Source organism: Cricetulus griseus (assembly GCF_003668045.3).
Source record: "Cricetulus griseus strain 17A/GY chromosome 1 unlocalized genomic scaffold, alternate assembly CriGri-PICRH-1.0 chr1_1, whole genome shotgun sequence".
NCBI classification, from domain to species: domain Eukaryota; kingdom Metazoa; phylum Chordata; class Mammalia; order Rodentia; family Cricetidae; genus Cricetulus; species Cricetulus griseus.
In genome coordinates this window covers 100,047,778-100,062,984 of record NW_023276807.1, presented here as the reverse complement: position 1 = coordinate 100,062,984, position 15,207 = coordinate 100,047,778, and the positions used below count along the sequence as shown (strand labels likewise).

Here is a 15,207-nt window from a genome sequence, read left to right as displayed (position 1 = left end):
GCAGTAATGTTTACAAGTCACCCATAGTAATTTTGAGATTTTTCTGGTTTTTTGTTTTTTGTTTTTTGAGCACTGGGAATGGAATCCAGGGCCTCACACATGCTGAGCATACACTCTAGCCTTCAGCTCCAAGAACATTTTTACCACTTCAAAAAGAAACTACATATCCTCAAGCTAAAATACCCCTACACTCCCACTCACTTTCTAAGCCCTGAGCAACTACTAATCAACAGTCTGTCTCCATTAATATCCTATTCTAGATTTTCCATGGATGGAACTATATGTTCTTGTATGACTCCTGTTTTAAAGGTCTGCTGAAACATCTATTGATACTTCATTCCACTTCATTGCCAAATCCTATCCTATAGAATACATTTGCCATTTATGAGTATTCTGCCTGCATGTATATCTGAGCATCATGGGTGTACCCAGTGCCCTTAGAGGTCAGAAGAGGGCATCAAATCTCCTAGAACTGAAGTTATTGGCAGTTGTAAGCCACATGGGTGCCGGAAATTAAACCTAGGTCTTCTGCAAGAACAGAAGTAGCCCAGCTACTTTCTTGATAATTAATGACACTGAATATCTCTTCATGTATTTACTGGCTATATATCTTCATTAGAAAATGCCTATTCAGAGTACCGGGTGGTGGTGGCACCTTTAATCCCATCACTTGGGAGGCAGAGGCAGGTGGATCTCTGTGAGTTCGAGACCAGCCTGGTCTACAAGAGGTAGTTCCAGGACAGCCTCCAAAGTCACAGAGAAACCCTGTCTAGAAAAACCAAAAAGAAAAAGAAAAAAAGAGAAAAAAATTTAAAAAGGTCTATTCAGATTTTTATTTATTTACTTTTTTATTTTATTTTATTTTTGGTTTTTCAAGACAGGGTTTCTCTGTGGAACACTTCAGGCTGTCCTGGAACTCACTCTGTAGACCAGGCTTGCTTCAAACTCACTGAGATCTGCCTGCTTCTGCCTCCCAAGTGCTGGGATTAAAGACCCGGCTGTCTATTCAGATCTTATGTCTATTATTAAATGGGTTGTCTTTTGATTATTGGATTATAAGAATTATTTATTAGGCTAGCGAGATGGCTCAACAGTTAAGAGCACTAGCTGACCCCGTCATGACCATGCAAATAGACCATATTATGACCACTCGGATTGACCCTGTCATGACCATGCAGGTAGACCACATCATGAATACTCAGATGGACACTGTCATGACCATGCAAATAGTCCATATTATGACCACTCAGACCCCGTCATGACCTGGCAAGTAGACCATATCATGACCACTCAGATAGATCCCATCTTGACCGCTTGGATAGACTCCAAGATGACCACTCAGATAGACCCCCATCTTGACCACTCAGGTAGATTCCATCATGACCATGCAGGTAGACCACATCATGACCACTCAGATAGACCTTATCATGACAATTCAGATAGACCACATCATGACCACTCAGATAGACCCCATCTTGGCCACTTGGGAAGAGCTCGTCTTAGCCATGCAGGGCTAGCTAGCCGTGGCCAGAGAGGGAGAGATCATCTTAATCACACAGGGCTGGCTCTTCCCAACCATGCAGAGAGAGCTCATCTAAGCCACACAGAGCTAGCTCATAATGGTCACAGAGGGAGAGCTCATCATGGTCAAAGAGGGAGAGCTCATCCCAACCGTACAGGGCTAGTTCGTAACAGCCATGCTGGGAGAGCTAATAATGACCACTTAGGGAGACTTCATGGTGGCCGTGTAAGGAGAGCTCATACCAACCGTACATGGAGATCTCAAAGTCTTGAAGAGAGATATCATGGTCAAAGAGAAAGATTTGGAAGAATCCAAACATCACCGGAATCTGATCCTGAAATTGACAGAACTTCTACAATAAGAGAACAGACTGAATACTTATTTGATCAGGAACGGCACAGAAATGAGCTAATTAATCTGAATGGAGGGCTGATAGAAGAAGGCCACAGCTCTGATCAAAGTGACGAAAGTTCTGACAGTTTATGGAGACCTGAAGTTGATGCTGAATTCCTGAATGGTAGATACACCACAATTAAGACTATTCCACGTCACCCAAAAGGAGTACGACTGAGCTTCAATATTGGAGCACGCAATAATGGGACTAACCTGTCTCTCCATACTAGATTCACAATACTGAGGACTTTGAGACGTGCCAGATTAAACAGTATGAATAATGGACAAGGAAGACGGGAAGACTGAATTGTCCTTTCTTATTAGGGGTTAGCTGCTAATTGCACTGAACCATATTTAGGAGCATAAATATATTCTTAGAATGTTGGACTTTAGACTTATTATTGAAGTACTTTCTTAGGTAGGGTTTGATGCTAGGATTTTGTTGATACTAAGCACTTGGAAGGAAAAGTTGTTTAGCACTGTTTGCATAAGAGAACAAGGAGATGAGCAAAAAGAAAGCTGGTTTAAGTGGGTCATTTTAGGGAAACAGCTATCTTTAGAATGATAAGGGTTTTTTTCAATGTGAGAGAAAAGTATAATTTACTGTAGTCCTTAAGCTGTGGAACCTATATAGCTGATAAGAAAGTTCTCTCCACAAAAACCAATCCCTGTTAGTAACTTTAACTATTGTATTGCTAAAATAGAAAACTTTTGTACTGTTACATTTTATAGAAATTGGTACTGTAACAGAAAGTGAAGTGTTAACATCTTCTGTTGTTGGTTTTATAAACACATGAAAAATAATAAAGCGTATGAGCATTAAAAAAAAAAAAAAAGAGCACTAGCTGTTCTTCTAGAGGACTCGGGTTCAATTCCCAGCACCCATATGGCAGCTGACAACTGTCTGTAAACCCACCTCCAGGATCCAATACTTTCACACAGATACACATGCAGGCAAGACACCAATGCACATAAAATAAAAATAATTTTTAAAAAGAATTATGTTTTAGATGTAAGTCTGACTTAGTTTTCTTGCTGCTGTGATAAAAAGCACCTCAGAGTTTATTCTGAGTCACAGTTTGAAAAGACAGTCTGTTACAACAGGGAAGGCATGGTGACAAGGACATTATCAGGCAGCTGCTCACATTATATACACAGTCAGGAAGCAAAGAGATTACTTCTTGTATTCAGTCTGTGTTAGCTTTTTATTCAGTCTGAACCCAGCCTATGGGATGTGTGTCTTCCTCCCTCGATTAAAATGTTCTGGAAACATGGTCAGACATACTGGGATATTTTGGGCCTGAAAGCTGTCCAGTAGGTCAGACTGGGCTTGAACTCACAGAGAACCATCACTGGGATTAAAGGCTATTCAAGTTAAGTTTCCATGGTGATTCTAAATCCAATCAAGTTGACACTGATGAATAATCATCACAAAGTCCCTTATCAGCTACATGCTTTGTTACTTTTTCTCTTCATTTAACTCTACCCTTTGAAGCACAAAAGTTTTAAATTGCAATTAAGTCTCTTTTTTAATGTGTTGGGGAGGGTGGTATGGTGTATATTGTGCATGTATGCACATGTTTGAGGTTGCACTGACCTGTGTGTGCACATGCAACAGTCAAAATGTCTTCTATTTTGCTTCACCTTATTTTTTGAGACAGAATCTCTCCCTGGAGCTCACCAACTGGATGGCCAGCAAAGCTTCAAGAACTATATATCTCTACCGTCTTCTGACCTCCAAGGGCACTATACACAAGCAGTACACATATATATACCCACATGAAAAACACTCATACACATAAAGTAACAAAAACACCCAGCCCTTTAATTTTCTTAACATTTACTTTTGGGTGTGTATACATGTTGGTGTGTGTGTGTGTATTTGTGTGAAAGCTAGAGGATAACTTGGTATGACTCATTCTCTCCTTACACTAAGTGAGTTCCAGGATCAAACTCAGGCTTTCAGGCTTGGCAGCAAGAACCTACTGAGCCACCTAATCTGACCATTGATCTTACTTTAAACAAAAATTTTTAATGAAACACTAAAAAAAAAATTTTTTGAGAGAGTGTAACCGCCATGGCTGTCCTGGAACTTGCTTTGTAGACCAGGGTGGCATCCACATGGAGCTACACCTCCCTCTGCCTCCCAAGTGCTGGGATTAAAGACATGTGCCACCAATGCCCAGTAATGAAACATTTAAATTTTTAATGATGCCAGGTGTGTTGTGGCACATGTCCTTAATCCCAATACTTGGGAGACAGAAGCAGGCAGATCTCTAGGAGTTCCAGGCCAGTGAAGACTACACAGTGAGATCTTGCCTCAAAAAACAAACAAAAAAAGTATCACTTGTCTTTAATCCCAGCATTCAGGAATCAGAGGTAGGCGGATCTCTGAGTTCAAAGCCAGCTCCTCTATAGAGCAGCTCCAGGACAGCCAGGGCTACACACAGAAACCCTGTCTCGAGAAAAATCAAAAAATGAAAACAAAAACCAAACCAAATAAATAAAATTTTAATAACTTTTTTCTGTTTTTTTTTAAAGATTCATTTTTATGTGTGTAGGAGTATATTATCTGTATGAAAGAGTACCACATGAATGCAATGCCCTTGGAGACCAGAAGAGGTTATCAGATCCCCTGGAACTGAGCTGACATGTGGGTGTGGGAACCAATCCTGTGTCCTCTGCAAGAGCAACAAGTATTTTTAACCACTGAGCCATCTCTCTAGCTCCTGTTTTCATATTTTCAGATCTTTTTAGTAGCTGCTCTGGAGCTTATCATATAATTTGGATTTACCAAAATCAACTTAGGTTTATATTAGTTTAAGTGATCCAGAAATGTTCTGATGTGGTATTATTATATACATCTATCAAATTTACATGCGCAGTAACTCATTGTTACAGCTATTCATTTACCATCTGTAGTTATTTCCTTAGCCCATTATAGCTTTGTTTCAACACACCTCTTCTGTGCTGTTACCAAATGTGTTATACATATAACACATATTATATGTCCAACATTAAACATTTTTAATCAGTTAAGGAGAAAACTATGCATTTACAGCATCTTATATAATCACATAGTTGCCCTTACTACTTTCTCATAAACATTTGAATTATTGTCTGAGATCTCTTGCTTTTAGCCTGAAGGAACCCTTAACAGTTTTTTGTAAGGTAGGTCTTTAAGTAATAAATCCTCCCAGTTCTTGGGGGTGGAAACATGGCTCAGTGTTTAAGAGTACTGGCTGTTCTTTCAAAGGACCAGGGTTCAATTCCCAGCACCCACATGGCAGCTTACAACTGTCTGTAACTCCAGGATCCATTGCCCTCACACAGACTTACATGCAATGCACACAAAATAAAAATAAGTAAATTATTAAAAAAATAAAATAAATCCTCCCAGTTCTTGGTTATCTGTTGTCTTCATTTCACTACTAAATGACTACTTAACCTATATTCAACTTTACTAGACATTATTATTTTTTTTTCTTTTTTAAGATTTTATTATGTTATGTATACGAGTGCTCTATCTGCATGTACTCCTTTATTCCAGAAGAGGGCACCAGATCCCCACTGTAGATGGTTGTGAGCCACCATGTGGTTGCTGGGAATTGAACTCAGGACCTCTGGAAGAGCAGCCAGTGCTCTTAACCTCTGAGCAATCTCTCCAGCCCCTAGACATAATTCTTTTTTTTTTTTTTTTTTTTTTTTTTTTTTGGTTTTTCTAAACAGGGTTTCTCCGTGTAGCTTTGGAGCCTATCCTAGCACTTGCTCTGGAGACCAGGCTGGCCTCGAACTCATAGAGATCCACCTGCCTCTGCCTCCTGAGTGCTGGGATTAAAGGCGTGCGCCACCAATGCCTGGCCTAGACATAATTCTTAGTTAACTTTTTCTTCTGAGTTGACATCTTTCTTCTGAGAGTTCAAATTTATTACAGGGGTTCCTCTACTGTTTTATTCTAGTTATTGGACTTTTCAACTCTAGACCTTTCATTTGGTTCTTTTATAATGACTCTCTTTAGTGATCTCCATTTAATTTGGCAGTATCTTGGTGCCTTCCTTTACTACTTTGTGCTTCCCTTAAGTTCTGAGAATATATTTATAATGGCTAAATCTCATGCATGTGTGTGTGTGTGTGTGCATTCGAGACTGTGCATGTGTATAGATGTGTACTTGTGTGGTCCACAGATGCACATGGACATGTGGAAGCCAGAAGTCTTCCACTATCAAGTGTCTATCAAGTGTCTTCCACTATTACTCTCTATCTTATTTTTGAGTGACAAGGTCTCTCAATGTCCCTGGAGCTCAGTGATTCAGTTAAACAGGCTGGCCAGCCTCCTGCCTCCACCCTCCAGCACAGCTTTTACATGGGTGTTCAGGATCAAAGCTCAGATCCTCATACTTGCATGGCAAGCAGTTTACTCTGATCCCTGTTCACTCTCACCGGGACTTCTGTGCCTAGCTTTCCCACACCCACCTCTCTTCCTTTTTTGTACCTGTCATATTTTCCCATTTCTTATCTCATGTTTTTGATGTTTTGGGCATTTCAGAAAATATATTTTAGTTACTCTTGGGTACTGGTGTCCCCTATCCAGAGCTTTTATTTGCTGGAGGAGGAACAGCACTCTTATCGCTGTCCTTGTGTTCTTGAGACAGGGCTTGCTATGTAACTCAAGCTGGCCTTCAATGCTCCATTCCCCTGTCCTCAGCCTTGAAAGTGCTAAGATTATAGACACAGACCATCAAATCTAACTTCAAGATTACCATTTACTTACTTGTTTGGTAACTAGTTGTATGATTTTAACAAAATCTACTTATCCCACAGTGTGAAGACCTAAGACCTATGACATTCCTCACAGGGAGATATTGATTTGGGTAGTTAACCTTGAATGACATGACTTTAGTCTTCTTCCCTTTCCATGACCATCTAGCTGTTAAATTCTACTTGTGGCTTATTTTTCTAATATTTGCAACAATACCCTGGGGCACAACTTGTATACAAACTAGTCTACTGAATTATGGGTTACTCTGAGGGAACTGTTTGAGGTAAATGTTTGATATTTATTCTTACCTAAGGAAAGTTCCCTAATTTCTTGCAAACTGGAAAAAAATGCAGTCTAGGCTGTATCTTCATAAAATCCAATCCTCTCTCACTAAAACCTAGTATTCTCAAGACTGCTTTCAGGCATGAACTTTTCCACTGTGTTTCAGGTGAAGTTATTTCCTTTGGGGTAAAGAAAGATTAGGACAATCTGAGGCTTGTTTGGAGATTTGGTGCTACAGGTTGAATCTTGGGCCACCTGCAGTGCTTTATCAGAGCTATATCCATAGCCAACAACTCTGTTTAACTCTTGCTGTCCTCCATTCCTCAGGCAAAATCTCTGAGCCAGGATTCTAAAAATGGAGAAAGGGATAATAGCAAGCTTTTCTTTGAGATGTCCCCTTCCCCACCAATTCCAGGACCGAGTCTTTGATGCAAAAAAAACCACAGTAGGTTGAAGTTTCAACTTGCCTTCCCTGAGGTCAATAACTTCTTCACAAATCAAAGTTGGGGCAAGAGCAGTTAGGTCCTAAATCTTCTCAATATGCCACACCCTGTAGCACAGGTAGGGACTGAGTAGAAAAAGGAGGCCCCACCTCTCATGTGCCTTCCTGGAACTCAGCCCCAGCAATAAAGAGTGGAAAGAATCATTGACAGTCTTGATTCAAACTACTGCCTCTCACCTTATTAAATGTTCATTGATTTCTTGTTGTAGCATTTGCTGTTCGCCCTTACAACTATTTCCAAAGCTTGTTTTCAAAGAATTTTCACTGGTTTGGGAATAGAATATATTAGTGGAGCTCCTGATACTGTCATGCTTAAGTCAATCCTATCTAAAAGCAAAGCTAAAGAGCTGAGTAGTTAATTCCAACAGCATCTTAGGGGCCTGTAGAGCTGAAATGACTGACTATACAGACATGTAGAAACAGTAACTCCTGACTTAACTGTCACTCCTACTAATGCTATTGGCCATGAGTCAACACTCTGTAGCAAAGACTACATTGCTTAAAGTATCATCCTGGCTAAAAGCTTACTCTGAAGTTCAAAATCTTGAGACATTCTGCAAATATAACAAAGAAATTCAAGGGTTTTTTTCTCTCTTTTTTTTTGGGGGGGGGGATGGTTTTTCGAGGCAGGGTTTCTCTATGTAGCCCTGGCTGTCCTGGAACTCAGTCTGTAAACCAGGCTGGCCTCAAACTCACAGAGATTCACATGCCGTAGCTCCCAAGGCATTACCACCACCTCCTTTTTTGAGGCTTTTGGCACATTCTGTAACCCAGGCTGGCCTTGAAATCTCACAATCCTCTAGTTCAGTCTCCTAAGTATTGGGTTTGCAGGTGTGTGCTGATGCACCTGATCCAAAAATGCTTCATCAAGACATTAAAACATAAAAAAATAGGATGGGGGCAACATCAAACAAACATCAAACAGTTCTTTCTTCCACCAAATACCTGTTGAGTATCCTTTAATTCAATTCTGACACACTCTACTTGTAATGTTAAATCTCATAGGTAAAAGTGTCAACCACACAAGACTGCTTCCTGTTTCTGATGCCAATCAACATGTTTCTGACTATCAACAAAATGAGGTGCCACAACTCCTTTTGGGTTCAGTTAGTTTAATAGAGCACCACACATGAGCACACTCATGTCTACCTATTTTTATCAGGGGTATTACAAGGGACACAAGATATTACAAGATCTTTTTAAATGAAGAAAGTAAGGCGTGTGGGAAAGGGTGCAGAGCTTATATGCCCGTTCCTATTGAATATGCTCAGCTGGAAGCTCTCCAAACTCCAGCCTTTGGGGAGTTTATGAAGACTTAATTACAGAAGCATTATTGATTAAATCACTGGTCTTTAGTGATCAATTTAGCCGTCAGTCCCATTTTGAGAAAAGAACTGAAAAGTCCCAACCTTAAGGATGCTAACTAAGCCTTTCTGGCAACCAAGCTAAATCCTAAAACTAAAGCCTGGCAACAACAGCCAACTCATTAGTACATAAAAAGACACTTACTACTTTGGAGATTTTAAGGGTTTTAGAAGCAATAGGCCAGGAAACCAGATCAAATATAATCAGGTGTCACAGACTGGTTTTGGGTGGTTGTTTGTTTTTTGAGAGTTGAATGTGTAAACGTCTGACACTTGGAAAGTGCTCAGGGCTGTGGATATAACCCAATGATGGAGTACTTGCATAGCACAAGGCCCTGGACAACACGCACACGCGCGCGCGCACACACACGTTTTCAACAAATTATCACTGTTAGAAATTATGAAAGTAAATGTAAGTTACTCTTTCCTCAAGGAGGTTTTTTCTTAGAAACTTTAAAGTTTGGAACAGGGAAAGTACAAACTTTCAACAAGACTGTATGTAACTTTTAAGCCCTACACAAAACAACACCTAATGATAAACTCCCTGGAATTTTATGCGCAAACCCTACACACTGTAAATCAGTTCGTTACTACGGAAGATTCCAGCTTTTCCCAGTAACAAATGAATGAAAATAACCTTCAGGAAAAACCACGAGGCCACTTTTTTTTTTTTTTTAAAGGTAACAACTAGCTTTGACTTGTGATCTGGGCCTAGATAGTCCTTTCCGGTTCTGACCATCTCCACCCTTGCCCAGAGAATGGTATAGACAGAATCCCTCAAGCTTCCACATCGACTGTCACCGCAGCGAGGCAGCCCCGTGAGTGGGGACGCGCGCCCCGGCCGGATAGGCAGGGATTCCGTGGTTCTCCGCTCAGAGTCCGTCGGGACTGGCGGCGGGTTACCTCGCAGTTGAACTCCATCTCGGCGTCCATGGTGACGATCCGCACCGTAAATGTCTTGGGCTGCTTCCTCTTAAGCGAGCTGAAGCTCATGCGGGAAGCGATGGCTCCAGCCATGGCGCAGGATTCTGGCCAGGGACCCTCTCACCCTTAGGTCTCTTAGCCTCCCTGGAGAAGCTGCACAGGCCTCAGGGCCACCATGGTGGCCGGCTGGCCGGCCTGAGACAGACCTAGGCTGCGTGGGTCCCCAGCGGCCACCATGGGCCGCGAGGACCCGGCCCCCGGTGCGGAGAGACGAGTTAAGGGACAGTCTCCGACGGCAGCGGGGACACGACGCGGGCAGGAGCGGGCGCGGCCCGGCGCTCGGAAACTCGGGCTGGGGACGCCGGGGACGCCCCTAGACTGGAATCCTAGACGGCTGCGGCGAGGACGACGCGCGCCTCTCAGCGGCCCGACGGGGGTCGCGGGGCCGCGCGGTAGTCGGGAGCGCACGCGCGCGTGCGTGTCTGTCACCGGCTCGGCTCCGCGCGCCCTCGGGAAGCGTCCTCCACTAACCCCCACCTCAGCGACCCGCCGGGCCCCCGCCCCGCCCTCCAGGCCTCCAGAACGCTACACACGGGTGCAACCTAAATAGACATTTCCCAGACGCTGTGATTGGCTGGCACGCCAAAGGAAGCGGGACTCCCATCCGTCCCGCCTCCTCTAAGGCCATTCCACCAATTAGAAGTTGCACTGAGCCAGGGGCGCGGGTCTGTACTCGGCGTTGAGTGGCTATAGAGGCGGTCACTCCAAACGCTTTTGTTCGTAAAGAACACGCCTACTCTAGCAAGACTGGTTGAGAAGACTCAGGCGGCACCTTTCCCGGGAAACCTGTGGAGGCCCTGGCGTCACCGCACAGTTGCATCCCGGTTAGACACCGCGCGTGTAGAGATGCGTCGCCCCAGAGCCTAAGTCGTATTTGGGACACCCGGCCGAAATTCCTTTTGGCGTTTAATTTTATGTACTGACCCCTGTATTTCTCAAACTTTAAAAGCACTTAGAGAGGCCCCACTTTCCCACCTGATCCTCCAGCTTCTCTTTAAGAGAATCACAGTTGCCAAAGCGGTGGTGATTTTCCTTACTTACCTTATGGAGTAATTGAGAAATTGAAGCTTCTTTAATACATACAGAAAGCTTTAGAAAGGTATCTGACATACTAGATTGAATCCTATGAAACAAAGCTAGATCAAAAAGTGTGAGAAAAACAAAAGCACTTTCATTTTGTCCTCTTCATTTGTTTTTCCAAACTACATACATGTAGTACTTGAACTTTAACGTCATCAAAAGTATAAGGATGTGTGTGTGTGTGTGTGTGTGTGTGTGTGTGTGAGAGAGAGAGAGAGAGAGAGAGAGAGAGAGAGAGAGAGAGAGAGAGAGAGAGAATTTCAGCTTTCTGGGGGAGTTGTAGAGTTTTGTTTGTTTTATAGATATATGTCCCGACCGTGCAGTGGTGGCGAACACCTTTCATTCCCAGCACTCAGGAGGCAGAGGCAGGCGGATCTCTGTGAGTTCGAGACCAACCTGGTCTACAAGAGCTAGTTCTAGGACAGCCTCCAAAGCCACAGAGAAACTCTGTCTCAAAAAACCAAAAAAAAAAAGGCCCAGTCACTGCGAAGAGATGCACCATGACCGAGGCAACAACAACAACAACAAAAAAGCATTTAATTGGGGACTTGCTTACAGTTTCAGAGGTTTGGTCCATTATCATCATGGTGTGGGCTGGATGAGTAGCCTTAGAAAAAAACTGAGGCCTGGCATCTCAGATCATCAGAGACAAGGCTAGAAATGGGACCTTGGTCTGTTCCAGCCCAGAGCTCCTGGTATTACCAGTGTGCTACCCTGTGTGAAGCATATAACTTTTTGTTGAAGCTTCAAAAAATATGGACTGGGAATGAGGCTACCAAGAACAAAGTAAAAGGATTTATATGTACGGAAATATCATAATGAAACCCATTTTTGTGTGCACAGAAAGTTTAAAAAGCATTACATGACTAATATGATTGGAATTCTGTAGTATTCAGCAGACATTGTTAGAACTGTACTGTAGCATAAGTCTTGCTTTTCTGCAACAAACCTCTGGAAGACCAGGAAGCACCAGCCAGGGAGAGGAAATTGTTGCCTGGACCCATCAAAGAGGATGCCACCAAAATGATCCTTCAGGGTACTGTGGGCTTGGTGTGGAATTATCTTCATTTTTATTGCTTCAGTTCTTTTCTGCTGGTGGGAAAACCATGTAGGATTCTTCCCTGGGCTTCCTGCAGAGACAACAAATGACCCAAGGCCAAAGACACTGCCAGTAAATAAGTAAGTTGGGGAGCCCACTGAGGAACAGTACAAGGAAGTAGATCACACAGCAGGAGCTAAAATATAAGGTTGATGATCAGTAATAGTTCATTTTTGTAGAAGACTTCCTATGTGCTAGGAGCAGAGCTAATCAGCAAAATACTCTATTTAAAGTTCCTGGAAAGATGTTCAGGTAAGATAGACAGTTCTGAATCTCAAAAGAGAGAGGCAGGAATGAAAATAGATATGATGGGGGCTGGAGATAGCCCAGTGATTAAGAGCATTTAGTGCTGTTGCACAGGCCCTGAGTTCAATTTCCAGAACCCAAGTGGGACAGCTCAAACACCCTATAAATCCAGCTCCAGGGTATCTGATACCCTCTTGCTGGGCTCCTCAGGCACCTGCACTTACACACACACACACACAAAATTAAAAAATAAAATTGATGAGGTGGCTAAAGAGATGGTTCTATGGTTAAGAGCAATGGCTCCTCTTCCAGAGAACCTGGGTTCAATTCCCAGCACCTATTTTATCTCCCAACCATCTGTAAATCCAGTTCCAGGGTATCTAAATGTGGTGAACAGGTAAACATGGAGGCAAAAAAGCCCATACAAATAAAATTAGTAAGTAATATTTTAAAAAAATAAAATAGGGGCTGGAGAGATGGCTCAGTGGTTAAGCGCACTGACTGTTCTTCCAGAGTTCAATACCCAGCAACCACATGGTGGCTCACAACCGCCTTGAATGAGATCTGCATGCAGGCGGAAGACTGTATACATAATAAATAAATAAAATCTTAAAAAAAATAAATAAAATAAAATAGGAGCTGGAGATATGGCACAGAAGGAAAGAGCTCTGCCTGTGCCAAGTATGATAGTACATGTCTTTAATCCCAGCACTGAGAAGAACAGGCAGGAGGATCTCTGTAAATTTGAGGCATGCCAGCTGAACTTAGAGTTCCAGGACAGCCAGAGATACATAGAGAGGCCCTGTCTCAAAAAAAAAAAAAAAAAAAACAAAGTCAACCACCACAACAAAAAAGTTCTAGCTGCTCTTCCAGAGTACTTAGGCTTGCTTTCCAGCACCCATATAATGGCTTACAACTATCTGTAACTCCATTTCCAGTGGATCCAATGTCCTCTTCTCACCAACTCAGGCACCAGGCAACACAAGTAGTACACAGACATGTGCAAGCGAAACACCTACACACATAAAAAATTTAATTATAAAGTATGTTTAAGGGGCTGGAGAGATGGCTTAGCAGTTACGAACACTGATTCCTCTTCCAGAGGACCTGGAGCCAATTCCCAGTACCCACATGACAGCTAACAATGGTCTGTAACTCCAACATTTGACACTCTCACACAGACATACATGCAGGCAAAACACCAATGCACATAAAATAAGAAAATAATTTTTAAAAGATCTTTAAAAAATAGATATGGCCATTTGTTGTGGAATATTATTTTAACTATATAAAGATGTGTTACATTTGTTTATGCTGAGGAATATTACTTTAACCGTGTAAAGATGTGTTACATTTGTTGACAGTGCATTTGTTTAACAATGTAAAGTTGTGTGTTTACTTATGTAGAGATGTGTTGTATTTGTTTCACCTTGCCTACCTAAGGCACCTGATGTATTTAATAAAGAACTGAATGGCCAGTGACTAGGCAGAGAAAGGATAGGCGGGGCTGGCAGGCAGAGAGAATAAATAGGAGGAGGAATCCAGGCTTGGGGAAAGACAAAAGAAGAAAGAGGAGAGAAGGACAAGGAGAGAACAAGGGACACGCCAGGGGCAAGAAGCTAGGCAGCTGCCAGCCAGACACAAGAAGCAGTGAAAGTAAAAACCCTGAGGCAAAAGGTAGATAACAGACAAAAACAACAACAAAAACAGGTTAATTTAAGTTATAAGAGTTAGCCAGGGGGCTGGAGAGATGGCTCAGAGGTTAAGAGCACCGACTGCTCTTCCAGAGGTCCTGAGTTCAATTCCCAGCAACCACATGCTGGCTCACAACCATCCGTTATGATCTGGTGCCCTCTTCTAGTGTCCAGATATACATGGAAGCAGAATGTTGAATACATAATAAATAAATAAGATGTTTAAAAAAAAAAAAGAGTTAGCCAGAAAGGAGCCTAAGCTAGGCCGGGCAGAGTATTTATTTATGTATTTTTTGGTTTTTCGAGACAGGATTTCTCTGTGTAGCATTGGAGCCTATCCCGGCACTCGCTCTGGAGACCAGGCTGGCCTGGAACTCACAGAGATCTACCTGCCTCTGCCTCCCAAGTGCTGGGATTAAAGGTGTGCACCACCAATCAGGCAGAGCATTTATAACTAATAAATCTGTGTGTCATGATTTGGGAGCTGGCTGGTGGCCTAAAAGAAAAAGCCTGCTACAGCCATTCTCTTGGTGGCACACACCTTTCATTCCAGCGCTCAGGAGGCAGAGGCAGGTGGATCTTACGAGTTCCAGCCAGGGCTACATAATGAGACTTAGATAACAAAGGTTCACACAGAATCCTTTCAGTGGAAACTCATAAAAGAATATATTTTGTGAGGCTGGTGATATAGCTCTTAATTCTGTCCTTGCTTGGCATGCACAAAGTCCTAGGCCCATGGTGATGCAACCCTATGATCTTAGGACTCAAAGTGAAAACAGGAGGTTCACGAGTTTAGGGTCATCCTCCACCATGTAGTGAATTTGACATGCTCCAGTCCTTGTATTTCTAGTGACCAGTTTGCATTTTTTAAAATGACATGTTGTGGTTTACACCTTTCTAAAAGTAACCTATATACATCTTTTAAAAACTGAAGCCAGGTTCAGTGGTACACATATGTAATTCTATCCCTCAAAAGGCTGAGACACTAAAGACTGCAGGAGTTTTGAGGCCAGCCTGTACTACATAGCAAGAAACTGTCTCCACAATGGGAGAGGGAAGGAAATGGGTTGGCGAAATCTGGGGAGAGGAGTGAGGAGTTGGCGCTGGATATGATATCAAATACATTGTTTACATGTATGAAATTGTCAAAGAGTAAATGTAAAAAGAATCTTTTAAAAAAGATTCCAGTTTTGGAGGCAGAGGCAGTCGAATCTCTGAGTTCCAAGACAGCATGGTCTACATGTGAGACTCTTTCTTTAAAAATGAAAAGGAGCTGAGGATG

The 15,207-nt window shown here is 42.4% G+C and overlaps 1 protein-coding gene across 5 annotated transcripts in view; it reads right to left on the bottom strand.

Annotated features, from left to right (window-relative positions):
* Nf2 (neurofibromin 2) overlaps window positions 1-10,251 on the bottom strand; it is an 88,164-nt gene extending 77,913 nt beyond the window's left edge. For all 5 annotated transcript variants that reach the window (XM_027387342.2, XM_027387341.2, XM_027387340.2 and 2 more), the window contains exon 1: window positions 9,726-10,251. In XM_027387342.2, the coding sequence (XP_027243143.1) occupies window positions 9,726-9,839 (114 nt within the window). In that variant the 5' untranslated portion in view covers window positions 9,840-10,251. The remainder of the gene's footprint in view (window positions 1-9,725) is intronic.
* Window positions 10,252-15,207: the final 4,956 nt, after the last annotated feature.